This window comes from Phyllobates terribilis, unplaced genomic scaffold, assembly GCF_046119375.1.
Source record: "Phyllobates terribilis strain yellow unplaced genomic scaffold, ASM4611937v1 Scaffold_24__1_contigs__length_18792416, whole genome shotgun sequence".
Lineage (NCBI taxonomy): Eukaryota > Metazoa > Chordata > Amphibia > Anura > Dendrobatidae > Phyllobates > Phyllobates terribilis.
Window position 1 is genome coordinate 12213017 of NW_027362784.1, and position 26266 is coordinate 12239282.

The window sequence follows — 26266 nt, forward strand, 5'->3', positions numbered from 1 at the left end:
AAATCCACCTCTCCAGCTGGAACAGGATTCTTCTTTGTCGAGAAGAAAGACGGCTCTCTGCGTCCTTGTATCGACTACAGGGGTCTAAACCAGATTACCATCAAAATAAGTACTCCCTGCCTCTCATCTCGGAGCTGTCTGATCGCCTAAAAGGCGCAAAGATTTTCACCAAGCTCGATCTAGTCCGGATTCGCCAGGGAGACGAGTGGAAGACGGCATTCAACTCCCGGGACAGTCACTACGAATACCGCGTGATGCCCTTCGGTCTCTGTAATGCTCCAGCCGTCTTCCAGGAGCTAGTTAACGACATCTTCCGAGATCTCCTGTATTCCTGCGTGGTGGTGTACCTGGACGATATCTTGGTGTTCTCCACGGATCTGCCCTCACACCGGAGGGATGTTCGTCAGATTCTGCTGAGGCTCCGGAAGAATCGCCTGTATGCTAAATACAAGAAATGCCTCTTTGAGCAGACCTTCCTGCCGTTTCTGGGTTATATCATCTCCGAGACCGGACTGCGGATGGATCCAGAGACAGTGTCTGCCGTCTTAAAGTGGCCCCGACCGGAGGGGTTGAAGGCGATTCAACGGTTCCTGGGTTTCGCAAACTATTACCACCTCTTCATTCCTCATTTCTCCTCCCGGACTGCTCGCATCTCTGCGCGCACTCGTAAAGGAGCAAATCCCAGGAAATGGACTTCCGAGGAGGAGAAGACCTTCGTCTCCCTTAAACAAGCTTTCTCCTCCGCTCCTGTGCTATACCGTCTGGATTGCAACAAGCAGTTCTTCCTGGAGATTGATGCCTCCTCCTCTGGGGCCGAAGCAGTGCTCACCCAGAAATCCTCGTCCGGGCGAATGGTGACCTACGGCTTCTTCTCCAAGCTCTTCTCCTCGTCCGAACGCAACTACTCCATAGGAGATCGAGAACTGCTGGCCATCAAATTAGCGCTGGAGGAGTGGCGCTATTTGCTTGAGGGGGCTCTGCACCTGGTGGTCATCTACACTGACCGCAGTAATTGTCCACTGAGTTGTGTACCTAATCCTATCATGTGTAGTACAGTCTGCTGGGCTGTGTACGTAATCATATCATGTCATACATTCCACAAAGGCATGTACCCAGGGCCGGCGTCAGCACCCGGCGTACCCGGGCAAGTGCCGGGGCCCTGGAAAATCAGAAGGGCCCACCGCCCACTCACTGTCGGGGCCCACCGCCCACTCACTGTCAGGGCCCTGGCCACTTCCTCGGCACCTGTTCAGTGACGCAGGCGCTGCTTGATTGCCGGCACTCCCCCAGTCCCAGACATGGCCGCGTGCTGTGCGGCTGTGTCTGCTAGTAATGACACGGAAGGGTCGACGGCACTGCACCTTCAATTGTGCTTGTGTGTCGTTCCTGTCATTATTAGCAGACACTGCCGCACAGCGCGCGGCCATGTCTGGGGGAGTGCCGGCAATCAAGCACCGTCGGAGGTCCTGCACAGATGGGGGGGAGCGACCCGGACCCGACCGCAAGTGGGCCCCTCTGATGGTCCAGGGCCATGATGTCTGTGACACGCCGGGGGCCCTGCACTGCCCCATACCTGAAGATCTGCTGGACAGGACACTGGACCGGGGACAGGTGAGTGAAGCTTCCCCAATCCCCATATTAAAAATATTTGTAATGGGTCTGTGTGAGTGCATGTATGTGAATGTCAGTGTGTATAACGGTGTATATATATTTGTCTGTTTTATATATGTTTTTAAGAATTTGTGTAAAAATGTGTGTATGTCTGTATGTGTACATATCTGTGTACCGTGTGTGCGTGCGTGTGTCTGCGTACCGTGTGTGCATGCATATGTCTGCGTACCGTGTGTGCGTGCATATGTCTCCGTACCGTGTGTGCGTGCATATGTCTCCGTACCGTGTGTGCGTGCATATGTCTGCGTACCGTGTGTGCGTGCATATGTCTGTGTACCGTGTGTGCGTGCATATGTCTGCATACCGTGTGTGCGTGCATATGTCTGCGTACCGTGTGTGTGCATATGTCTGCGTACTGTGTGTGCGTGCATATGTCTGCGTACCGTGTGTGTGCGCGCATATGTCTGCGTACCGTGTGTGTGCGTGCATATGTCTCCGTACCGTGTGTGCGTGCATATGTCTGCGTACCGTGTGTGCGTGCATATGTCTCCGTACCGTGTGTGCGTGCATATGTCTGCGTACCGTGTGTGCGTGCATATGTCTGCGTACCGTGTGTGCGTGCATGTCTGCGTACCGTGTGTGCGTGCATATGTCTCCGTACCGTGTGTGCGTGCATATGTCTGCGTACCGTGTGTGCGTGCATATGTCTGTGTACCGTGTGTGCGTGCATATGTCTGCATACCGTGTGTGCGTGCATACGTCTGCGTACTGTGTGTGCGTGCATATGTCTGCGTACCGTGTGTGTGCGCGCATATGTCTGCGTACCGTGCGTGTGCGTGCATATGTCTCCGTACCGTGTGTGCGTGCATATGTCTGCGTACCGTGTGTGCGTGCATATGTCTCCGTACCGTGTGTGCGTGCATATGTCTGCGTACCGTGTGTGCGTGCATATGTCTGCGTACTGTGTGTGCGTGCATGTCTGCGTACCGTGTGTGCGTGCATATGTCTCCGTACCGTGTGTGCGTGCATATGTCTCCGTACCGTGTGTGCGTGCATATGTCTGCGTACCGTGTGTGCGTGCATATGTCTGCGTACTGTGTGTGCGTGCATGTCTGCGTACCGTGTGTGCGTGCATATGTCTCCGTACCGTGTGTGCGTGCATATGTCTGCATACCGTGTGTGCGTGCATATGTCTGCGTACCGTGTGTGTGCGTGCATATGTCTGCGTACCGTGTGTGTGCGCGCATATGTCTGCGTACCGTGTGTGTGCATATGTCTGCGTACCGTGTGTGCGTGCATGTCTGCGTACCGTGTGTGCGTGCATATGTCTCCGTACCGTGTGTGCGTGCATATGTCTGCGTACCGTGTGTGCGTGCATATGTCTGTGTACCGTGTGTGCGTGCATATGTCTGCATACCGTGTGTGCGTGCATATGTCTGCGTACCGTGTGTGTGCGTGCATATGTCTGCATACCGTGTGTGTGCGCGCATATGTCTGCGTACCGTGTGTGTGCGCATGTCTGCATATGTGAAGGATGAGGTGGCAGGCTGGGCCCTGTGTACTATATATATATTTCTCCCCCATATCTCTGCATCATGAATCGTGTATGTGTTAAAAGGGCCCACTGAGACTCTTTCGCCCGGGGCCCAGAAAAACCTGGAGCCGGCCCTGCATATACCTAATGTTATGTGTCATAAAGTTCATGTATCTAATCCTATCTTGTGAGATGCAGTCTGCAGAGCCATGTATCTAATCGTATCATCTGTGATATAACATTGTGGTCAAAAACTAAAGGTCTCTGGACTGTGATCCTAAACTTCATCCTCCTTTATCCTTTTGCAAACACTCAGAAGGAAGGGGGGGGTGTCAGACACATGGAGCAGATCCCCCATATTTACTGCAGTCATAATGCCAGTTAACACTACATTAGTTTTTTTTGGCAAATATCAGCAACTCTATCCCTACTACTTAATGGTTGGGAATATCAGAACTTTATTTTAGTTATTTTATACTATTAAAACACAAATTAAATATTAAAAAAAAAAAGTTAAAAAAACTTTAATACTTTACATTTTTCCGTGCATTGCATTGTAAAATCTGTCTGCAGTCCCAGCTCTTGAAAGCTGGTACCTGCATGCAAACCTTCATGTGACATAACAATACCACACTGGCCAGGACCTACCTGCTGTGCCATCATGCATGTGACGCTAAAACATAGGGCCACATTTTTATGTTGGTTGTTGAAACATTTCTTCACTGTGCGAAGCTGCATGTAGCCACCAATGGGTAAGTGTAGCATTATACTATGGCCATTTAAACCCCCTTCCCCGTGTAATGCATGTGCCAGCTCGGGCAACGTGGTTCTTTTGCTCAGACACAAAGGGGGTCCCTATTCTGCTAGCTATTGCAATTAATTTAGCTTATATAGTGACATTACGTATCTGGGGTACATTACAGTAAGTTATCCATGCCCCACTATTTAACAAAGTGCCAGAGCGGGCAAGATGTCACCACATTTTTTGCACAAATACACCCTGCTTCAAATTTATTTTTAATTTTTGGCACCAGAGAAACGGCATTGAAGGAACGATGAATTGCCCCCATAATTTTCTAGATGTTGGCATTAAAAGATAAAGCATTCATTACTATACCTGCATATCAATTTCTTCAAATAGCACATGAGGAAGACGACTTGCAATAGCACGTACAAAACTCCGTCTGCGGGTAAACCGTTCCCATACTGGCACTAGCTGGGAAAAAGAGAATAGAATTTTTCTTTTTAAAGGGCAAAAACAAACAATATTGAGATCATCAGTAGTCACTAAGATCAGAAATACAACCATGGCGGCTGACAATTATCAGTGCAGGGATTGTCCTATAAAAGGAAATTTCACGCCTATACAGTGGTGGCCAAAAGTATTGGCACCCCTGCAATTCTGTCAGATAATACTCAGTTTCTTCCTGAAAATGATTGCAATCACAAATTCTTTGGTATTATTCTCTTCATTTAATTTGTCTTCAATGAAAAAACACAAAAAGAATTGTCCTAAAGCCAAATTGGATATAATTCCACACCAAATCTAAAAAAGGGGGTGGACAAAAGTATTGGCACTGTTTGAAAAATCATGTGATGCTTCTCTAATTCGTGTAATTAACAGCACCTGTAACTTACCTGTGGCACCTAACAGGTGTTGGCAATAACTAAATCACACTTGCAGCCAGTTAACATGGATTAAAGTTGACTCAACCTCTGTCCTGTGTCCTTGTGTGTACCACATTGAGCATGGAGAAAAGAAAGAAGACCAAAGAACTGTCTGAGGACTTGAGAAACCAAATTGTGAGGAAGCATGAGCAATCTCAAGGCTACAAGTCCATCTCCAAAGACCTGAATGTTCCTGTGTCTTCCGTGCGCAGTGTCATCAAGAAGTTTAAAGCCCATGGCACTGTGGCTAACCTCCCTAGGTGTGGACGGAATAGAAAGATTGACGAGAGATTTCAACGCAAGATTGTGCGGATGGTGGATAAAGAACCTCGACTAACATCCAAACAAGTTCAAGCTGCCCTGCAGTCTGAGGGTACAACAGTGTCAACCCGTACTATCCGTCGGCGTCTGAATGAAAACGGACTGTACTCAGGAAGACCCCACTTCTTACCCCGAGACATAAAAAGCCAGGCTGGAGTTTGCCAAAACTTACCTGAGAAAGCCTAAAACGTTTTGGAAGAATGTTTTCTGGTCAGATGAGACAAAATTAGAGGTTTTTGGGAAAAAGCATCAACATAGAGTGTACAGGGAAAAAAAAGAGACATTCAAAGAAAAGAACACGGTCCCTACAGTCAAACATGGCGGAGGTTCCCTGATGTTTTGGGTTGCTTTGCTGCTTCTGGCACTGGACTGCTTGACCGTCTGCATGGCATTATTAAGTCTGAAGACTACCAACAAATTTTGCAGCATAATGTAGGGCCCAGTGTGAGAAAGCTGGGTCTCCCTCAGAGGTCATGGGTCTTCCAGCAGGACAATGACCCAAAACACACTTCCAAAAGCACTATAAAATGGTTTGAGGGAAAGCATTGGAGACTTCTAAGGTGGCCAGCAATGAGTCCAGACCTGAATCCCATAGAACACCTGTCTAGAGATCTCAAAATGGCAGTTTGGAGAAGGCACCCTTCAAATATCAGGGACCTGGAGCAGTTTGCCAAAGAAGAATGGTCTACAATTCCAGCAGAGCATTGTAAGAAACTCATTGATGGTTACCGGAAGCGGCAGTTATTTTGGCTAAAGGTTGTGCAACCAAGTATTAGGCTGAGGGTGCCAATACTTTTGTCTGGCCCATTTTTGGAGTTTTGTGTGAAATGATCAATGATTTCATTTTTGCTTCATTCTCTTTTGTGTTTTTTCCTTGCAAGCAAATTAAATGAAGATAATAATACCAAAGAATTTGTGATTGCAATCATTTCAGGAAGAAACTGAGTATTATCTGACAGAATTGCACTGGTGCCAATACTTTTGGTCACCACTGTACAAGAATTCCCACTCCAGAAATTGTAGTTGTTTTTTTTTTATTATTTCACCCTTTTTTTAGTTATCAGTAATGTGCATCTTAAATACTTATTGATTGCTGTCTTCTGCCGTTTCCAGCGCTGCTCCAGTTCTCCCCTGTATCATGTGACTACAGTTCTCCCTTACTGGCTCACACCGCAGACCTTTAGTTCCTTTCTTAATGTAAGTCTATGAGAGCTTCACGCCGAACCTCAAACTTATATTGAGAAAGTGAGAGACAAAGAAACGCTGTGGTGATCCGGCTAGTGATATCTCCGTTCACATGAGACAGGAGAGTATCTGAGCGGTGCTGGAAACGGTAGAAGATGACAACCGGTAGGTAAATTAATGCGCACACTTTACTTATAACTAACAAGGGTGAAATATATGAAAAATAGAAAGCTGGAAATTAACTTTAAGAATGTCTGATTATTGGGGACCTACTGATCTTCAGAACAGGGGTCCAGTGACCCCTTCTCCTTCCATGGTGAGGAGGTTGAATAGAGTGGTGACTATGGAGATATTGCCCTGTACTCAGTCTCAAACACTGAAGGAAGTGGCTCTAATATGCTGGACAGTCTGAATGCATATGCCATCACTCATTAGTCCCTGTCTGAATGAGGCTCACAATCCAATTTCCCTGTCTCATACACACACTAGGGTGAATTCCATAGGATGACACTGTATCAGAATGGTTGTGGAGTGTGGGAGAAGAGCAGAGGAAGCTACAGACAGTCAGATATTTCCTGGGCAGCAGAGGACAATCAGGTGAACATCACACAAGTCACCAGCGCAGAGTCCTTCTTACGGATTGGCTCTTCACTTTGGCACATACAGGGTGCTCCCTGTCGCCTATAACATCTATATGCCAGAAAAGCCACATGGTTGGGGGTTGTCTTCATGAGACCCTCGCCACCCCATGATGTACACTTAGTGATGGCTGACAGGCCTTTACCTAAGTTTAGTTATACACTTCCTAGAAAGCAAGCAGCAGCACGGGTCTATGCGTGTCTCTGGTTCTTTCTCAGATCTTCCCTTTCCATAGACTTTAAAAGACAGCTGTAATCAGATCCCTCAGTGAGCTATCAGTCTGTCTTGTTTTCACTGAGACAGATTTAAAGGGTTTATCCAGGACTAAATTATTTTGTTGCTATCAGCAGGTAGTTGCTAACTATCTGCTTGTTGTATCCGGCGCCGGCTCAAAGCAGTCACCGACCGCTCCTGTCGGCGATTCAGCTGCTCCAGGTCAACACAGCACCTCTTTTTCCGGGCTGCTATGTTGACTGTTGACGTCATGCTGATTGACAGCTGGATTCCCGCAGTTAGGCAGTGAGGAGCCGGCTGTCAGCACAGTGTGAGTAGTCAACAGAGCAGAGCGGAAGAGAAGCAGCTGCCGCAGAATTGGTCTGTGACCCCTTAGTAACTACCTGCCTGCTTGCTGTAAAAAAAATAATATAGTCCTGGATAATGCCTTTAACAGTATGATAACTTTAGGAGGAAGGGGGAGGAGATGAAGTGGCTCATAAGTGGAGAAAGAAGCACTTTTCTCTCAAATACATTACAAAGTTTCTTACACAGCTTATTGCCAGGGCAGTGGACCTGGTAAAGGGTTTTTGCTGTATTTTACATACAGTACAGACCAAAAGTGTGGACACACCTTCTCATTAAAATATTTTTCTGTATTTTCTTGACTATGAAAATTGTACATTCACACTGAAGGCATCAAAACTATGAATTAACACAAGTGGATTTATATACTTAACAAAAAAGTGTGAAACAACAGAAAATATCTTATATTCTAGTTTCTTCAAAGTAGCCACCTTTTTCCTTTGATGATTGCTTTGCACATGTGGCGCCCCTGAGGGTTTGGTCGCCACAGAGGTGCTGCATCTCACCCAGAGGTGTGGTCTCTCACTCTCAGGTAAGGAAGGAGTACAGCTCGGGACCCTAACACCTGCATCCAACACTACACTACTCCAGTACAGAGGGCAGGGCTGGGCCGTGGGGCACTCGGATCCGGGCAACAGGGGAACGATGGGGGTAGTAGTGGCTACCCGGTTCCGTGGCTCAGGGTGGTCAGGCCAGTGATAGTCTGCTATGCACTATTGATAATGTCCGACTACGCCACCCGTGGATTGCCGTTATTAGGAACCGCCGCTGCATGCAGACCGCTGGGGCTGATGAGGTGTGCAGCTGGGGTAGTGTGACTCCCCACGGGAAGAGTGCGGCCCCAGGCAGTATAATGGATGGTGGGAGTGATGGTGGTGAGAGTCCCAGTACCGGTAGTGCTGGAGGCGCGAAGGAGCACACAGACAACAGGTTGCAGTCCAGGGTCTTTACTAGAACAGGTAAACTGACCCATAAACAGTCCCGGCTAGGAGGGGACCTGGATGTCTGAGAGCAATTGGGAAATTGGCCCTGGTCAGGGTGAGGGTGTAGGCCTACCGTGCTTTCTGCGCTCCTTCTGGCTATCTCCTCCTTATAGGGTAACAGCCCACGTTTCCGAGCTTTCCGTGTATTCTCGCCTGTATGGCCTGCGACGTGGGTTCCTTTCTGCTCCCGGCCTGGTACGGCTTTTCTGGTCCCTTCTGTTGTGGCAGGGCCTTCAGGCTTCTTAGGCCAAGGAACATACAGTCCCCTGCGGACTGGTTATCTGCTGGAGAATGTGGAATCCTCACAGCCTCAGACACCAAAGTCTGGTAAATTGAGTTCTTTATCTGCCAAGACAGGCTCACTTCGCCTCTTGTCTCTGGCTTGTGGCTCTCCTACCGCCACACTTCCTCTTAGGGTGCAATACAACTGTCCCTCTCTGCTCTGGGACGCTTCACCGTCCTGAGACAGGTCGTCCAGTTCTCCCTAACCCTGCCCCCAGTTCCAGCTTTTATAGGGGCAGCCGGCTCCCCCTACTGGCCTGAGACAGGAGGTATTGCATGCTAATGTTCCACTGACTAGAGAACCTCCCCCTTGCTCTCAGACACAGCTTTATTAGATTTTGTGGCATCCAGGCCAGGGTGACACATTCCCCCCTAGTAAAATTTAGTACTCCGGGACTAAACAATAAACAAAGATAATATACATGACTATAAAACATTAATAGACAAACGACGCACAGATTGAGTTCTTAAGGTCACAGTGTGGTCTGTGACCGGGTGTCCATATCACCAGCACAACGGGGAGCCTTAACCAGATGGGGGGGTCTGTCCTACCCCAAATCCTTTACAGTCTTAGTTCATTCCTGGGTTAGGCTCCGAACGCAGTCCATACATGGTCCCGGTTATAAAAAAGTCCATAACCTTTGAGTCCGTACGGTAACTGCAAGAAACTGAAATACACTATTAACAATCATGCAGGTAACTTGGCAAACATTTCAACATTTGGCAGCAAGGTTATTTACAGTTTTCTCCAGCGAGCGGGTATCTGCCCCTTTGTGCTCCTGGTTGACCTCCTTAACCCACTGTCTGGTGGTGGACTGACCTGACTTTCCCCACTAGCGTTAGGGGTACAGCTACCAGCTGGGTGTACAGGTAGGGCAGGCAGCTGTCTGCGGGCCCTTTGGCTTACCGCAGGCATGGCAGGCTCAATGTCAGCAGAGGGTTGACTCTCCTGGGCTGCTAGTACAGGCTCTTCTGCCTCTGGAACCGCTTGCTCCTCTTCACCTTCCGGCTCTGGTGTTGGTTGTTGCTGTGCCGGTTGCAGGAAATGCAGGACGGGTACCACTATGGCATCATTTATGCGAGTCCAGGACTGAGGGAACTCTCCGAGAACGGTGCTGATCATTTCTTCCTTGTCCTCTGCGGGTTCAAGGTCACTCTGATCCTCTTCTGCACTACGGAGTTGCTCGGGGCATCTTTTGAGGTGGTCTCTGGAGACGGTGCTAGTGGTTTCACCTCCGTCCTTGGTGATCACGCACACCTTCGGGTTGTCGTGATCAGACTGCAGTACGGTGTAGGGTTCCCTTTCCCACTGGTCGTCCAACTTATGTAGCCTTCTCTTCCGCTTCAGGACCTGCTCACCAGGTTCTAGGGGACCAGCAGGGGCGTGTTGGTTGAAGAGTCTTTCTTGCCGTTCTCTCACCTGGGCCAGGCTCCTCTCCACACTCTCCTGTACCTTCTTGTACTGCAGTTGCCTTTCCGTATCCCAGTCCGCATCCGGGGAGGTGTCCTCAGGCGTCAGGACTCCCATCTCCAGGTCTACGGGCAGCTTACCTGGTCTGGCTCGCATCAGGTAAGCCGGGGTGCAGTTGGTAGCATTCACCGGGATATGATTGTATAAGTCTATCAGGTCCGGCAGTTTTTCTGGCCACAGGCTGCGTTCCTCCAGGGGCAACGTCTTCAGGAGATCAATGACTATATTGTTCATTTTCTCACACATCCCGTTGGTTTGTGGGTGGTAAGGCGTTGTACGAATCTTCTTACAGCCATAGAGGTTGCAGAACTCCTGGAAGATTTCAGCTTCGAACGCTGGACCCTGGTCTGTCAGGACCTGTTCCGGATACCCGTGTGGACGGCAGAAGTATTGCTGGAAGGCTCTGGCCGCCATTTGGGCTGTCAAGTCTTTCACCGGGACTACCACTAGAAAACGGGAATAGTGGTCCACGATTGTCAGGGCATAGATGTATCCTGACCGGCTTGGAGCCAATTTGACGTGGTCCAGAGCTACCAGCTCAAGAGGCTGCGTGGTGATGATGGGCCTCAAGGGTGTCTTCTGGCTGGCACGGTCCTTCCTCCTTAGGTGACAAGGGCCACAGTCTCTGCACCACTTCTCTACAGCCCCTCTCATGCCGACCCAAAAGAACCATCCTCTTAGCAGGAACTCCAGTTTCTTCCAACCGAAGTGCCCCGCTCTGTCATGGTAAGCCCCCAGGACCATAGCTGCAACCCGCCTTGGGACCACGACTTGCCAGGTCAGCTAGTGCGTCCGGTGGTTGACAATCCTTCTGCACAGCTTGCCTTCATAGAGGAACAGCTTGCTCTTCTCTTTCCATAGCTGCTTGGCTTCCTCTGGAGCATCCGGATCTATGCGGGCATCTTCCTGGGTCAGCAGATCTTTCACCAGGCGGATGGCAGGGTCACTATCTTGGGTCTCGGCCCAGATGTGGTGAGGTAGGGGATTGATCATCATGGTTGTTAGATCCTCCTCCTTCACGCGGTGGGAGTATTGAGCGGCTCCATACCGGTGAAACGCGGGGAGTTCTACCTCCTCCAGCTCTTCTGGGTCTTCGTCACCTTCAGGTAAGTGAGGCATTCTCGATAGGGCATCAGCGTTGGCATTGGTTTTGCCTGCCCGATACTTGATCACGAAGTCGTAATTGGAGAGACGGGCCATCCACCGCTGTTCTAGGGCACCCAGTCTTGCATTGTCCAGGTGTGTTAACGGGTTGTTGTCCGTGTACACGGTGAACTTTGCAGAGGCCAGGTAATGCTTGAAGCGTTCCGTCACGGCCCACACCACGGGCAAGAATTCTAGCTTGAAGGAGCTGTAATTCTCCGGGTTCCTCTCGGTGGGCCTCAGCTTCCGGCTGGCGTACGCGATCACCCTTTCTCTGCCCTGTTGGTTTTGGGACAGTACGGCTCCCAGTCCCACATTACTGGCGTCTGTGTGGAGAATGAAAGGCTGGCCATAATCAGGGTAAGCCAGGATCTCATCCCCTGTGAGGGCAATCTTTATCTGGAGGAAGGACTCCTCTTCTGGTTTATCCCACTTGAAGGGTGGCTTTTGACTTCTGGACTTAGACTGTCCAATCAGGAGGTCCTGCATAGGAGCTGCCATCTTAGTGAACCCGGGGATGAACCTTCGGTAGTAGCCTACCAACCCGAGAAACTGTCTCACCTCTTTGATATTCGAGGGGCTTGGCCAGCTCTTGATTGCCGTGACCTTGTCAGGGTCGGGGGCTACTCCTTCCGCACTTACCACGTGCCCTAGGTACTGGACCTTCGGTTTCAACAGGTGACACGTCGATGGTTTCACCTTCAGGCCATAGCCTGCCAGGGCTTCGAACACCTCGGCCAGGTGCTTTAGATGGCCCTCGTAGGTCTTCGAATAGACGATCACATCGTCCAGGTAAAGGAGGACCGTCTTGAAGTTTCGGTGCCCTAGACAGCATTCCATCAGCCGCTGGAAGGTCCCTGGTGCGTTGCAGAGCCCGAAAGGCATACAGTTGAATTCGCTCAGTCCCATCGGGGTGGTGAAGGCGGTCTTCTCCTTGTCAGCCTCTGCCACAGGAACCTGCCAGTACCCGCTAGTAAGGTCCAAAGTAGAAAAGAAGTTAGCTGATTTTAGTGCGGCTAAAGACTCCTCTATTCTAGGCAGCGGGTATGTGTCTTTATGGGTGATACGGTTGATTTGTCTATAGTCTACGCACATTCTCATGGTGCCGTCTTTCTTTTTCACTAGAACCAAGGGGGCTGCCCAGGGGCTACAGCTATCTCTAATGACCCCAGTTTCTTTCATTTCTCTTAGCATACCCTTGGCATTCTGATAATGTGCAGAGGGTACAGGCCTGTGTCTCTCTTTTATTGGTGGGTGGCTCCCTGTGGGGATGTGGTGTTCTATCCCTTTTACTCTGCCGAAATCTAGCAGGTGCTTACTAAAGACTCTCTCGTACTCCTGTATCACCCGGTAGACTCCTTGTTTTTGGTGCAGGGGAGTGGAGTCAGCATCCACATGGAGTTTCTGGCACCAGTCCTCCTTTTGTTTCTGGGAGCCATTACCCTCCGCCTGTGGAGATGGAGGCAAGGGTTCCACGGCCCTGATAGCTTTGTGTTCCACAACAAACAGTTTGGCGAGTGTAGCGTACCTGGGTAAGTGTACTTCCCTCTCCCCAATGTTGAGGATGCGGACGGGCACCCTCCCATGACGGACATCAACCACCCCCCGGGCTGTCAAAATGGTGGGCCTGCTGTCCGAGTACACGGGTTCTACCATGGCTTGGTAGTCTCTACCTCTCAACCCGATTGCAGTCCGACACCAGATCATCATTTCACTTTTGGGAGGCATGGAAATTGGGAATGGGTCACTCATTCTTACGCTACCGATCTCACCACCAGATAGTTCTACCTGCTGCCGTCTCATCAGGGCTTTTATCTCCTTGTTGAGGACTCTCTGTTGGCTGGAACTAGCATTCACCGCCACCTGTTGTAGAATTACAATTACCTCTGAAAGACAATTTTCAATCACGTTAGTACCCACAGTTATTTTAGGGTGACTTTCACGACGGTCAATGTCCACAATAATCACTCCCTGTGCTGGTAGTTCAACTTTACCAATTTTAATGGTCATCTCCTTGAACCCCATCTGCGGCACGGGTAAGCCATTACTGGCGATGATGCTCAAGTTACTGTCTGGATACCGTGTGATATCAGCATCAGTCCAATACTGCTTAAAAAGTACATAAGGGATAGTGGTTACTTGCGACCCAGTATCCAGCAAGGCGCTCATAGGGATACCGTCCAGCACCACGGGTAAAACCGGGCGCCCCCCAAAGTACTTATCACGCCAATTATAAGGGCCTGGTGATCTTATGCCTGGGGGTCGGCCCTCTGCCCCAGGTTGGACCCGTTTAAATTACAGTACCTGGAAATGTGTCCGGGCTGGTTGCATCGACGGCAAATGGGCTGTCCATCCTCCGCGTAGCGGTCTGTGGGCCTCCCTCGGAACGACGGGATCCTCCTCTGTCGACACCACGGGACATCCTCCGGACTTGAAGCCAACTCAATGGGTCTTGACGGGTCCACTTGTAATGCCTGGACGGTCCTGGTCAATGCAGCAACGCTCCTGGTCAGCTCCTGGACTTGGTGGTGTAGATCCTTCGACGGGGCTTGGCTCAGGGCCTGTGCTTCAGCCCCCACGGAGTCCACAGAGGACGGCGCCGCCTCCTGGTGGTAGGTGAGAGCAGGGCGCCGGGGGTTTATAGCGCCACTGGTTGCAGGTTCACGGAGCACCCTTATGGCCCTGTCCTTAAATTGGGCAAAGGTCAGATCAGGGTTCTGAAAGAACATGAGGCGCAGTTGGGCCCTGTGGGCGCTAGACAGCAGACCTTCTATGAATTGTTCTGTTAGTAGCTTATCCGTTTCCTGCACACTGCCAGGGTCAGTTTGTTGGATAGCCCTCAAGGCTTCCTGCAGATTTAGGGCATAGTCTCTGATGCTGTCCTGTGCCCGCTGCTTACATCCATAGAACCTCATTTTAATTTCAGCAGAGGTACGTGTGTCAAAGGTACCCCGCAGCCGGGCCAGAATACCCTTCACGGTCCTTTTCTCCTCAGTGGGTCATGATTTTACCTCCCTTTGGGCTGCGCCATTTAACTGCCCTGTTAGTATGCTGACCTTCTGTTCCTCTGTCAGGGGGTAAACTTGGAACAAACTGTACAGCCTTTCCTTAAAGTCAGTTAGGGCATGGGGCTCCCCTGAATACTTAGGCAGCCAGGCCGCTCCAGGAATGTAGGGCAGGGAAAATGGCATCACCGCTGCTGCAGCTGCGCTGGTGGTAGTGGGCGCCTCCGTGTCCGACATCTTCCTCCCCCCTAGTCAAGCGTGGCCTACCTTCCGACGATCCTCTTCTGTAGGCCGCGGCTCCGCTGGTGCTGCTCCGGACGAGGACTTTGCGTCGCGTCCTGGTGACGTCAGCGTCGCTCTCTCTCCCTTCCAGGACCTTGCGCAGCGTCAGTGCGTGGGGCGGAGCTTCAGGTCTCGCGCGGTTTGGACGTCCACGCCCCTCTTCTTCCCGCGCGGCGTCCTGAAGATGGCGTCCGATGGCGGGAAAACGGCTGAAGATGGCGGGAACCGATGGAAGATGCCGGGAGACGGTGTGGAAATGGTGGGAAACGGTTCCGGATGGCGGGAAACTTCACTCAGGTAAGTGCAAAGTCTTTTCTAGGCACGCAATACCCGTTTGTGGTGGGTTGGTTGCAATCCTGCCGACTACGCCAAAGCTGACTCGCCCCCTGGGCCGTGGGGCACTCGGATCCGGGCAACAGGGGAACGATGGGGGTAGTAGTGGCTACCCGGTTCCGTGGCTCAGGGTGGTCAGGCCAGTGATAGTCTGCTATGCACTATTGATAATGTCCGACTACGCCACCTGTGGATTGCCGTTATTAGGAACCGCCGCTGCATGCAGACCGCTGGGGCTGATGAGGTGTGCAGCTGGGGTAGTGTGACTCCCCACGGGAAGAGTGCGGCCCCAGGCAGTATAATGGATGGTGGGAGTGATGGTGGTGAGAGTCCCAGTACCGGTAGTGCTGGAGGTGCGAAGGAGCACACAGACAACAGGTTGCAGTCCAGGGTCTTTACTAGAACAGGTAAACTGACCCATAAACAGTCCCGGCTAGGAGGGGACCTGGATGTCTGAGAGCAATTGGGAAATTGGCCCTGGTCAGGGTGAGGGTGTAGGCCTACCGTGCTTTCTGTGCTCCTTCTGGCTATCTCCTCCTTATAGGGTAACAGCCCACGTTTCCGAGCTTTCCGTGTATTCTCGCCTGTATCGCCTGCGACGTGGGTTCCTTTCTGTTCCCGGCCTGGTACGGCTTTTCTGGTCCCTTCTGTTGTGGCAGGGCATTCAGGCGTCTTAGGCCAAGGAACCTACAGTCCCCTGCGGACTGGTTATCTGCTGGAGAATGTGGAATCCTCACAGCCTCAGACACCAAAGTCTGGTAAATTGAGTTCTTTATCTGCCAAGACAGGCTCACTTCGCCTCTTGTCTCTGGCTTGTGGCTCTCCTACCGCCACACTTCCTCTTAGGGTGCAATACAACTGTCCCTCTCTGCTCTGGGATGCTTCTCAGTCCTGAGACAGGTCGTCCAGTTCTCCCTAACCCTGCCCCCAGTTCCAGCTTTTATAGGGGCAGCCGGCTCCCCCTACTGGCCTGAGACAGGAGGTATTGCATGCTAATGTTCCCTTGACTAGAGAACCTCCCCCTTGCTCTAAAGACACAGCTTTATTAGATTTTGTGGCATCCAGGCCAGGGTGACACAAGAGCACAGTCCCTGGTTCCTGGCTGGAGTGGGGGGGGACCACAGTAAGGGGGAACCATGTAGTGGGTGTGGGTGGAGGAAGCAGTTCAGGGGAGCACTGGAGAGATGATATAAGTACAGGAGCCATCTTGTGAAGCGAGGTTCAGTCAGAGGAGGAGAAGTGGAAGGAGCAGAGGCTCTGTAGGAGCTCTGCTCAGAAGGAGGGCCTGGGGAGAGGCCCAGGACTGAAAGGAAAGGAGAGGAGAGAGGTGCAGGAGAGAGGCTCCAGGAATAAGGAAAAGACCCCAGGGGTACGGCAGTGCTGGAGACCACCCGTACGCCCGAATCTATCAGGCGGTGGAGGGGTCAGGCCATACAAAGGGAACCGATCCCTCAACTAGCGGAGGACTCTATGCCTAACTAGAACCCGGAGGCTACAGTATTTTATGTCCTGTAGCCACAAGTCCATACCAGTCTCACCGAGAAGGTAGCCATATATGGAGAGGCTACCTCCGGGTGTGGCCGACAGCAAGCAGCCATGGGACCGCCCCAGAAAGGGGAGAGGAGAGAAGAAAACTGGGAGACAGGGTGTGGTCTTGACCAGTCTAGACAGACCGCACCTGGCAGGCAACATGAAGGGAAGTGCACCAGGAGTCCCTGCCAGCGGCCTGCTACGACCTGAGGCACCCCTCACCCTGGAGGAGGTAGTTTGCCGGGAGGATTCGGAGTTCCTCTATGCCGGGATGGAGGACCTGACCGGGAGAATGGAGAGGGCCCAGCAAGATGCCATCGCCAGCTGGAAAAAGGAGATAGTAGAGAGGATGGCGAACCGGCAGCAGCCAGCGCTGCAAAGCACAGGCAGCGCCCCAGCCTTGGCGGATCCGGACCAGCACCAGGAGGCAGAGTGCAGCGCAAGAGCGGCCGCGGGAGCAGGTAAGAGGAGCCTCCCTGTCCCGGGCGCTAGAGGCGCTGACCTGCTCCTGGCCCTCTGGTGGAACCGTCGACCCCGGGCGCTACTGATGCAGATCCGCTCCTGACACCCCAGCAAGGCCCTCCGCCCCCGGGCGCGGAAGACGCGGACCCGTTCCGGGCCCTCCTTCCAGGTCATCTGTCCCCGGGCGCGCACGCCCTAGACGTCCTCTGGGGCTCGGGACCGTCACCTCTGGGCACCAGCAACACCGGCCCGCTCCTGGGCCCCTTACGGGAACCGCTTACCCAGACACCCGAGTGGGTGTACGGACGCCGACCCTGGGATTGGACCGCAGAGGTGGAAGACCAGCGGCTCCCACTATTACCAGCTCCCCCACCCCCCGCCGTCTCCCGAAGTGAGGAGGATCAATTTGACTGGGATAACCCTGGGGAAGACCTCATGGGGTTTCCCCGAGAAACAAAAGCAGAGGCTGCCCGCAGAAGAGAGGACTGCAAGAGGGAAGTGGAGCAGCTCGAGAAGGAGTGCCACATCCGGCGGGTGCGTTAGGAGAGACTGGAGGCCCGGAACATGGAGGAGAAGGCCAGGGCCCGCAAGGACAGGAAGTCAGCATAAGGTCCCCGTGCCGAAGGGACCGTAGTGAAGTTCAACCAGCATGGAGGATGGGGTTTCATCCGGGATCCACAGGCCAAGACGGACCTTTTCGTGAATCAGAGGGACGTGGAGTCCCACCTTAAAGAAGGACATCCGGATCGGAACTTGTACCCGGATGATTACGTCACCTACACCAGGCATAGATGTGAGAGGAACTGGTATGCCCTGAATGTCTACAGGGTGGGGAAAGTGAGCAGTTCCTCATCCTACAGCGCTGATGACCTGGCTGGGCCAGCCTATAGTGGACAAGAGCTTCCCAGGAGGGAACACCACTACTGAGCACAGTAGCTGGAACTTGAACAGTATATAGTTACCCGTAGGGGTATGGCAGAGACACTGCAAGTTTGAGATGTGAGTGTGTTTATCCAGTTACCTGGAAAGGGTACAAAAACTGTCAGGTTATGGACGGTGAATAACCGAAGAACTTTCCAGTGTAAATAGTTGCACTTATTAAAGTGCCCCCTATTGGTTTTATGTAAAAAGACCATCGAACAAAAACCCGTTTGGCGTGGCCGAAGACGTGGTCCAACACCTGGATCATCTATGCCCTGCAGCCACGCCCAGGGCCTACGTTGAGGGTTTTCGGGCGGGTCCCTCATGTTCACTGAATAGCACCTTACTAAAGAAAATGGACACCCGGTAACAGATCGTGCTGTAACTTGTTGAAGAATGTTATTAAAAGTGTTTTATAATGTTTTGACAACCAGTAACGTTCAAGAAATGTGCCTCCCATAAAGGGAAGAAATGTTATATTCATAATCTTCTATGTGAATGTGACTCGCCCCCAGGGCCGTGGGGTACTCGGCAGCCGGGCCTTATGGCTGCTCTTGGGGGATATCACGGTGGCTGGCCCGGTCCGTGGCCCAGGGCGGTCACTCAAAAGGGGGATATTTATAGGGGATATGTCGTGCCGCCACCTGTGGTGTCTGGTGAGGATCACCAGCGCTGCGACAGTCCTCTGAGGCAGGTGTTAGGGCAGCTTGAGATGGAACGGCTCCCCTCAGGTGGAGCAGGCCTCAGGGCAGTGTAGAATAAATGCAGGTGCGCTGGGCGTTGTAGTGCAGGGAGGGAAACGGCGCTGGTGAAAGGAAGGGACGGAGGCAATTTGGTGCAGTCATCCAAGATTTACTCACAGTTCTTAGACAGTCCACAGGTGAACTGTACTGGTGCAAGCCTCCCGCGTCGCTCTGCGTTCACCGGGCAGGGGTTCAGTCCTTCCTCAGGCAGCTTGGGTGTACCTGGCAGAACCCCACTTTCTTATGTACCTTTCTAGACTGACTTCGCGTTGGGTCTTTCTCCCTCCTGCCATGCGCTTGCCACTGTGAATCCTGTTCGGGTGCTGCGAGGTCCCCCCTGTCCGTCGGAGTTGCACAGACCTGCTTGACCTTACTTTGGATTGAAGTGAGGGTTTGGCTTGTGGCTATAGAAGCCAGAAGCCTCCGGTTTTTCCAGCCGAGGCTTGAAGCTGCACGACTGGGCCAGGGGCCGGTCCCCTTCTTGCGACCTAGATCCTCCTGACGCTTGGCAGGTTCGGGGTGTACGGGTGCCGCCTGCATTCGCCGTACCCCCTAGGATCCCTTCTATAGAACGGAGCTTACTCCCTGCTCCCCTCCTGGGCCTCAGTCCTAGGCCCTTTGTGGTGGAGCAGAGCTCCTAAAGAGACTCTGCTCCCGGACTGTTCCTACTCAACCACACACTGTTCTTCAACTCCCCAATGCTAAAATGTCTACCTTTTATATATCTACTGTATAAGTGCTCCCATGAACTACCTCCTCCACCCACACCCACTACTGGTTCGCCCTAACTTTGGGTTCCCCCCACCCCAGCCAGGGTCAGGGCTCAGCAGAAAACTACATTGCGTCTTGCCCCTCCTGCTGGCCTGGGGTAGTGTAGTGTTGGATGTAGGTGTTGGGGTTCCGTGCAATACTCCCTCCTTACCTGATAGAAAGGGAGACACCACACCTCTGGGTGAGGTGCAGTACCTCTGTGGCGACCGAACCCTCAGGGGCGCCACAAATGCATTCCAAAATTTTGCATGTCTTTAAAAATACCCTGTTTTTTACTCTGTTCCAGCCCGCGGACGTGCTGTGTTTTACCAGGGGGGTATGTGGCGCCCCTGAGGGTTCGGTCGCCACAGAGGTGCTGCATCTCACCCAGAGGTGTGGTGTCTCACTCTCAGGTAAGGAAGAAGTACGGCTCGGGACCCTAACACCTGCATCCAACATTACACTACTCCAGTACAGAGGGCAGGGCGAGATTGCTCCTACTGGAGAGCACAGTCCCTGGTCCCAGGCTGGAGTGGGGGGGGGGCCACAGTAAGGTGGAACCATGTAGTGGGTGTGGGTGGAGGAAGCAGTTCAGGGGAGCACTGGAGAGATGATATAAGAACAGGAGCCATCTTGTGAAGTGAGGTTCAGTCAGAGGAGGAGAAGTTGAAGGAGCAGAGGCTCTGTAGGAGCTCTGCTCAGGAGGAGGGCCTGGTGAGAGGCCCAGGACTGAAAGGAAAGGAGAGAGGAGCAGGAGAAAGGCTCCAGGAATAAGGAAAGGACGCCAGGGGTACGGGCAGTGCTGGAGGCCACCCGTACGCCCGAATCTATCAGGCGGTGGAGGGGTCAGGCCGTACAAAGGGAACCGATCCCTCAACTAGCAGAGGACTCTATGCCTAACTAGAAACTGGAGGCTACAGTATTTTATGTCCTGTAGCCACAAGTCCACACCAGTCTCACCGAGAAGGTAGCCATATAGGACCCAGGGAATGGAACAGATGTCACCCGCCAAGGCCCGCTGGTTCCGGATTGGGGGCACTAGGTGTGAGGTGCAGGGAGAAGGCCAGAGAGAGAGAGAACATACAGAAGGGGGTTCTGTTAAGTACTCTGAAGTTACCTGGGGGTGGTCTGAACCCCTCCCTGAGTAAGCGCAGCACGTCGAGGGAAGTTACACTGGTACCTGTAACCTGAACTGCAACAACCGAGAGTAAAGACCCTGAGGACTGCACTACACTACCTCTGTGTTTATTACTGCACCATCAACCCCTGCACTACAACGCCCAGCATCACCTACAACAACATCTACACTGCCCTGGAGCTAAGCTCTACCTGTGGAGAGCCACACCATCCCTGCTTCAGTAACATCAGCTCTAGAGGACCTGCTGCACAGCGGTGGCTCCCTTTAGCTGCGTACCACAGGTGGCGTCACAAACTTTATAGAGTCACTATAAATCCCCTATCAATAACCCCTTTTATTGACCGCCCCGGGTCACGGACCGGGTCACCGCCACTGTGACATCCCCCAGCATCTACCGGCCCGGCACTGGGTGCCCCACGGCCCAGGGAGCGCGTCACACACTCTTGGCATTCTCTTGATGAGCTTCAAGAGGTAGTCACCAGAAATGATTTTCACTTCACAGGTGTGCCCTGTCAGGTTTAATAACTGGGATTTCTTGCCTTATAAATGGGGTTGGGACCATCAGTTGTGTTGTGCAGAAGTCTGGTGGATACACAGCTGATAGTCCTACTGAATAGACTGTTAGCTGCTTTTTTCTTGCCATAATACAAATTCTAAGTAAAGAAAAACCAGTGGCCATCATTAGTTTAAGAAATGAAGGTCAGTCAGTGTGAAAAATTGGGAAAACATTGAAAGTGTCCCCAAGTGCAGTTGCAAAAACTATCAAGCGCTACAAAGAAACTGGCTCACACGATGACCGCCCCAGGAAAGGAAGACCAAGAGTCACCTCTGCTTCTGAGGATAAGTTTATCCGAGTCACCAGCCTCAGAAATCGCAGGTTAACAGCAGCTCAAATTAGAGACTAGGTCAATGCCACACATAGTTCTAGCAGCAGACACATCTCTTCAACAACTGTTAAGAGTAGACTTTGTGCATCAGGCCTTCATCGGAATATAGCTGCTAGGAAACCACTGCTAAGGACAGGCAACAAGCAGAAGAGACTTGTTTGGGCTAAAGAACACAAGCAATGGACATTAGACCAGTGGAAATCTGTGCTTTGGTCTGATGAGTCCAAATTTGAGATCTTTGGTACCAACCACTGTGTCTTTGTGCGACGCAGAAAAGGTGAATGGTTGTACTCTACATGCCTGGTTCCCACCGTGAAGCATGGAGGAGGAGGTGTGATGGTGTGGGGATGTTTTGCTTTTGACACTGTTGGGAATTTATTCAAAATTGAAGGCATACTGAACCAGCATGGCTACCACAGCATCTTGCAGCGGCATGCTATTCAATCCGGTTTGCGTTTAGTTGGACCATCATTTATTTTTCAACAGGACAATGACCCCAAACACACCTCCAGGCTGTGTAAGGGCTATTTGACCAAGAGGGAGAGTGATGGGGTGCTACGCCAGATGACCTGGCCTCCACAGTCACCAGACCTGAACCCAATCGAGATGGTTTGGGGTGAGCTGGACCACAGAATGAAGGCAAAAGGGCTAACAAGTTCTAAGCATCTCTGGGAACTCTTTCAAGATTGTTGGAAGATCATTTCCGGTGACTACCTCTTGAAGCTCATCAAGAGAATGCCAAGAGTGTACAAAGCAGTCATCAAAGCAAAAGGTGGCTACTTTAAAGAACCTAGAATATAAGACATATTTTCAGTTGTTTCACACTTTTTTGTTAAGTATATAATTCCACATGTGTTAATTCATAGTTTTGATGCCTTCAGTGTAAATGTACAATTTTCATAGTCAAGAAAATACAGAAAAATCTTTAAATGAGAAGGTGTGTCCAAACTTTTGGTCTGTACTGTATGTCCTGAGTATACTCAGCTATGAATCCCCCATGCCCCCCCTGTCCTGCTGGAGAGGTCACTTCTCCTTTTCTGCCATTGGTGCGTGGTCGCTACGGGTAGCGATATGAAGGAACATGGGGGTGTCAGTGAGCAATCACTGGTACCATATATAAAGTACAACATAAGGCTGGAGCCCCTATACATGTGCGCCAGTCCCAGGCCCGATCACCACTCACCTGCTCAGTGGGCACTCCCAGGTATTCCGACAGCTGGTGGATCAGCTCCAGCTGCAGAGGTGATGGCGGACACAGGATTCCTTCCTCCTGGAAAACAACAATGAAAGCTCACTGACCTGGCTGCAGCAATCTATGCCTGCTGGTGCTCTCTGGTATCAGTCACTTTACGTTCAAGCTATTGTTCTCTGTGATCAGCCACTTTAGGCCGGAAACAGGCCCCGGTATGTACGGAGCACAGGACGTCACTCACCGTGTCCGCCCGGGGGTAGTGTCAGCTCTCGGTGTCTCCGCGCAGCTCCGGGACAGGACGAGGAGAACGGACGAGACTCATTCAAACCCAGCGCTGTGAGATTACGTCCAGCTGTGTGAAGACATGTGACAGATTCCAGAGCCAATCAGCTGCAGGTGTCGCTGTGGGCGGGGTTAGGTAACGGTCGCCGTGTGCTTGAGGCTGGAGAGGTTGTTGTGTGACCCCGGTGTACGTGCTGCGTCCAGGAGAGCTGAGTGGCCGGTGAGGTGTAAGTGGCCGTGTATACATGGGGGGTGGCCGGGTGCTGGAGGGCTCACCGCCGCGGTCTCTACGAGCTCCAGCCTCTGGCTCCATGGAAGTGTTCCTGCGTCACAGGGCCAGCATACTTTGCATCCTGTGTGCTCCTATGATGGCTCCTGACTGTGGAGCCGGACTCTGCAGCCTTTCTCACCTGTGATGGAAAAAGGGCAAAACTTTAATTTCTACACCAGCCAAAAGTCTACCACCTGGCCCCTGTATGTCTCCCATAGTCATGTGACGCGGGTAGTGGGTCAGCGCTGTGCACATACATATAAAAGTCAGAGCGCTGCGCCAGTCACAGCGATGCGTCAGTCAGAGCGCTGCGTCAGTCAGAGCGCTGCGTCAGTCAGAGCGCTGCGCCAGTCACAGCGATGCGTCAGTCAGAGCGCTGCGTCAGTCAGAGCGCTGCGTCAGTCAGGGGGCTGCGTCAGTCAGAGCGCTGCACCAGTCAGAGCGCTGCATCAGTCAGAGCGCTGCGCCAGTCACAGCGATGCGTCAGTCAGAGCGCTGCGTCAGTCAGAGCGCTGCATCAGTCAGGGGGCTGCATCAGTCAGAGCGCTGCATTAGTCACGGGGCTGCGTCAGTCAGAGCGCTGCGTCAGTCAGAGCGCTGCGCCAGTCAGAGCGCTGCGTCAGTCAGGGGGCTGCGTCAGTCAGAGCGCTGCGTCAGTCACAGCGATACGTGAGTCAGAGCGTTGCCCCAGTCAGAGCACTGCGTCAGTCAGAGCGCTGCACCAGTCAGAGCGCTGCGTCAGTCAGAGCGCTGCGTCATTCAGAGCGCTGCATCAGTCAGAGCGCTGCGTCAGTCAGAGCGCTGCATCAGTCAGGGGGCTGTGTCAGTCAGAGCGCTGTGTCAGTCAGGGGGCTGCATCAGTCAGAGTGCTGCATCAGTCAGGGGGCTGCGCCAGTCAGAGCGCTGTGTCAGTCAGAGTGCTGCGTCAGTCAGGGGGCTGCGTCAGTCACAGCGATACGTCAGTCAGAGCGTTGCCCCAGTCAGAGCACTGCGTCAGTCAGAGCGCTGCGCCAGTCAGAGCGCTGCGTCAGTCAGAGCGCTGCATCAGTCAGAGCGCTGCGTCAGTCAGAGCGCTGCATCAGTCAGAGCGCTGCATCAGTCAGGGGGCTGTGTCAGTCAGGAGGCTGCGTCAGTCAGGGGGCTGCGTCAGTCACAGCGATGCGTCAGTCAGAGCGCTGCATCAGTCAGAGCGCTGCGTCAGTCAGAGCGCTGCATCAGTCAGAGCGCTGCATCAGTCAGGGGGCTGTGTCAGTCAGGGGGCTGTGTCAGTCAGGGGGCTGCATCAGTCAGGGGGCTGGGTCAGTCAGAGCGCTGTGTAAGTCAGAGCGCTGCATCAGTCAGGGGGCTGCGTCAGTCACAGCGATGTGTCAGTCAGAGCGCTGCATCAGTCAGAGCGCTGCGTCAGTCAGAGCGCTGCATCAGTCAGAGCGCTGCATCAGTCAGGGGGCTGTGTCAGTCAGGGGGCTGCATCAGTCAGGGGGCTGCATCAGTCAGAGCGCTGTGTAAGTCAGAGCGCTGCATCAGTCAGGGGGCTGCATCAGTCAGAGCGCTGCGCCAGTCAGAGCGCTGCGTCAGTCAGAGATTTAACCTGGGGCAGGTGTGGACATTACAGGAGACTTGCAAAATACACACACACACACACACACACACACACACACACAGCCCCTCTGCAAAATATATACACACACACTGCTCCTGTGTAAAATACATACACACACAGGGCCGGCTCCAGGTTTTTGAGTCTCAGTGGGCCCCTTTAATACATACAATGATTCATGATGCACAGATACCGCAGAGAAATATAGGTTTACATTCTGGTTTATATTCTGCAGAGGGGCTGTGTCTGTGTCTGTGTGTGTGTCTGTGTGTGTGTGTGTGTACACTACCGTTCAAAAGTTTGCGGTCACCCAGACAATTTTGTGTTTTCCATGAAAAATCATACTTTTATTTATCAAATGAGTTGCCAAATGAATAGAAAATATAGTCCAGACATTGACAAGGTTAGAAATAATGATTTTTATTTGAAAGAATAATTTTCTCCTTCAAACTTTGCTTTTGTCAAAGAATGCTCCCTTTTGCCGCAATTACAGCATTGCAGACCTTTGGCATTCTAGCTGTTAATTTGCTGAGGTAATCTTGAGAAATTTCCCCCCATGCTTCCTGAAGCCCCTCCCACAAGTTGGATTGGCTTGATGGGCACTTTTTGCGTACCATACGGTCAAGCTGCTCCCACAACAGATAAATGGGTTTGAGATCTGGTGACTGCGCTGGCCACTCCATTACAGATAGAATACCAGCTGCCTGCTTCTTCCCTAAATAGTTCATGCATAATTTGCAGGTGTGCTTTGGGTCATTGTCCTGTTGTAGGATGAAATTGGCTCCAATCAAGCGCTGTCCACAGGGTATGGCATGGCGTTGCAAAATGGAGTGATAACCTTCCTTACTCAAAATCCCATTTACCTTGTCCAAATCTCCCACTTTACCAGCACCAAAGCAACTCCAGACCATCAGATTACCTCCACCATGCTTGACAGATGGCGTCAGGCACTCTTCCAGCATCTTTTCAGTTGTTCTGCATCTCACAAATGTTCTTCTGTGTGATCCAAACACCTCAAACTTTGATTCGTCTGTCCATAAAACTTTTTTACAATCTTCTTCTGTCCAATGTCTGTGTTCTTTTGCCCATATTAATCTTTTCCTTTTATTAGCCAGTCTCAAATATGGATTTTTCTTTGCCACTTTGCCCTGAAGGCCAGCATCCCGGAGTCTCCTCTTCGCTGTAGACGTTGACACTGGCGTTTTGCGTGTACTATTTAATGAAGCTGCCATTTGAGGAGCTTTGAGGCGTCAATTTCTCAAACTAGAGACTCTAATGTACTTGTCTTGTTGCTCAGTTGTGCAGCGGGGCCTCCCACTTCTCTTTCTACTCTGGTTAGAGCCTGTTTGTTCTCTCCTCTGAAGGGAGTAGTACACACCATTGTAGGAAATCTTCAGTTTCTTGGCAATTTCTCACATGGAATAGCCTTCATTTCTAAGAACAAGAATAGACTGTCG

General features: G+C 51.8%; 2 protein-coding genes across 3 annotated transcripts in view; one reads left to right on the forward strand and one right to left on the reverse strand.

Annotated features, from left to right (window-relative positions):
- The window catches only part of LOC141176294 (mitochondrial fission regulator 1-like), a 102573-nt gene extending 79552 nt beyond the window's left edge, over window positions 1–23021 (reverse strand). The window contains exons 1-3 of the mRNA XM_073660232.1: window positions 22901–23021; window positions 22651–22737; window positions 4263–4361 (exon numbers count right to left, since the gene is read on the reverse strand). Of these exons, the coding sequence (XP_073516333.1) occupies window positions 4263–4291 (29 nt within the window). The 5' untranslated portion in view covers window positions 4292–4361; window positions 22651–22737; window positions 22901–23021. The remainder of the gene's footprint in view (window positions 1–4262; window positions 4362–22650; window positions 22738–22900) is intronic.
- Window positions 23022–23053: 32 nt separating this feature from the next.
- Window positions 23054–26266, forward strand: part of LOC141176301 (armadillo repeat-containing protein 1-like) — a 31535-nt gene continuing 28322 nt past the window's right edge. For both annotated transcript variants that reach the window (XM_073660237.1, XM_073660238.1), the window contains exon 1: window positions 23054–23168. The gene's annotated coding sequence lies outside the window, so the exon portion shown is untranslated. The remainder of the gene's footprint in view (window positions 23169–26266) is intronic.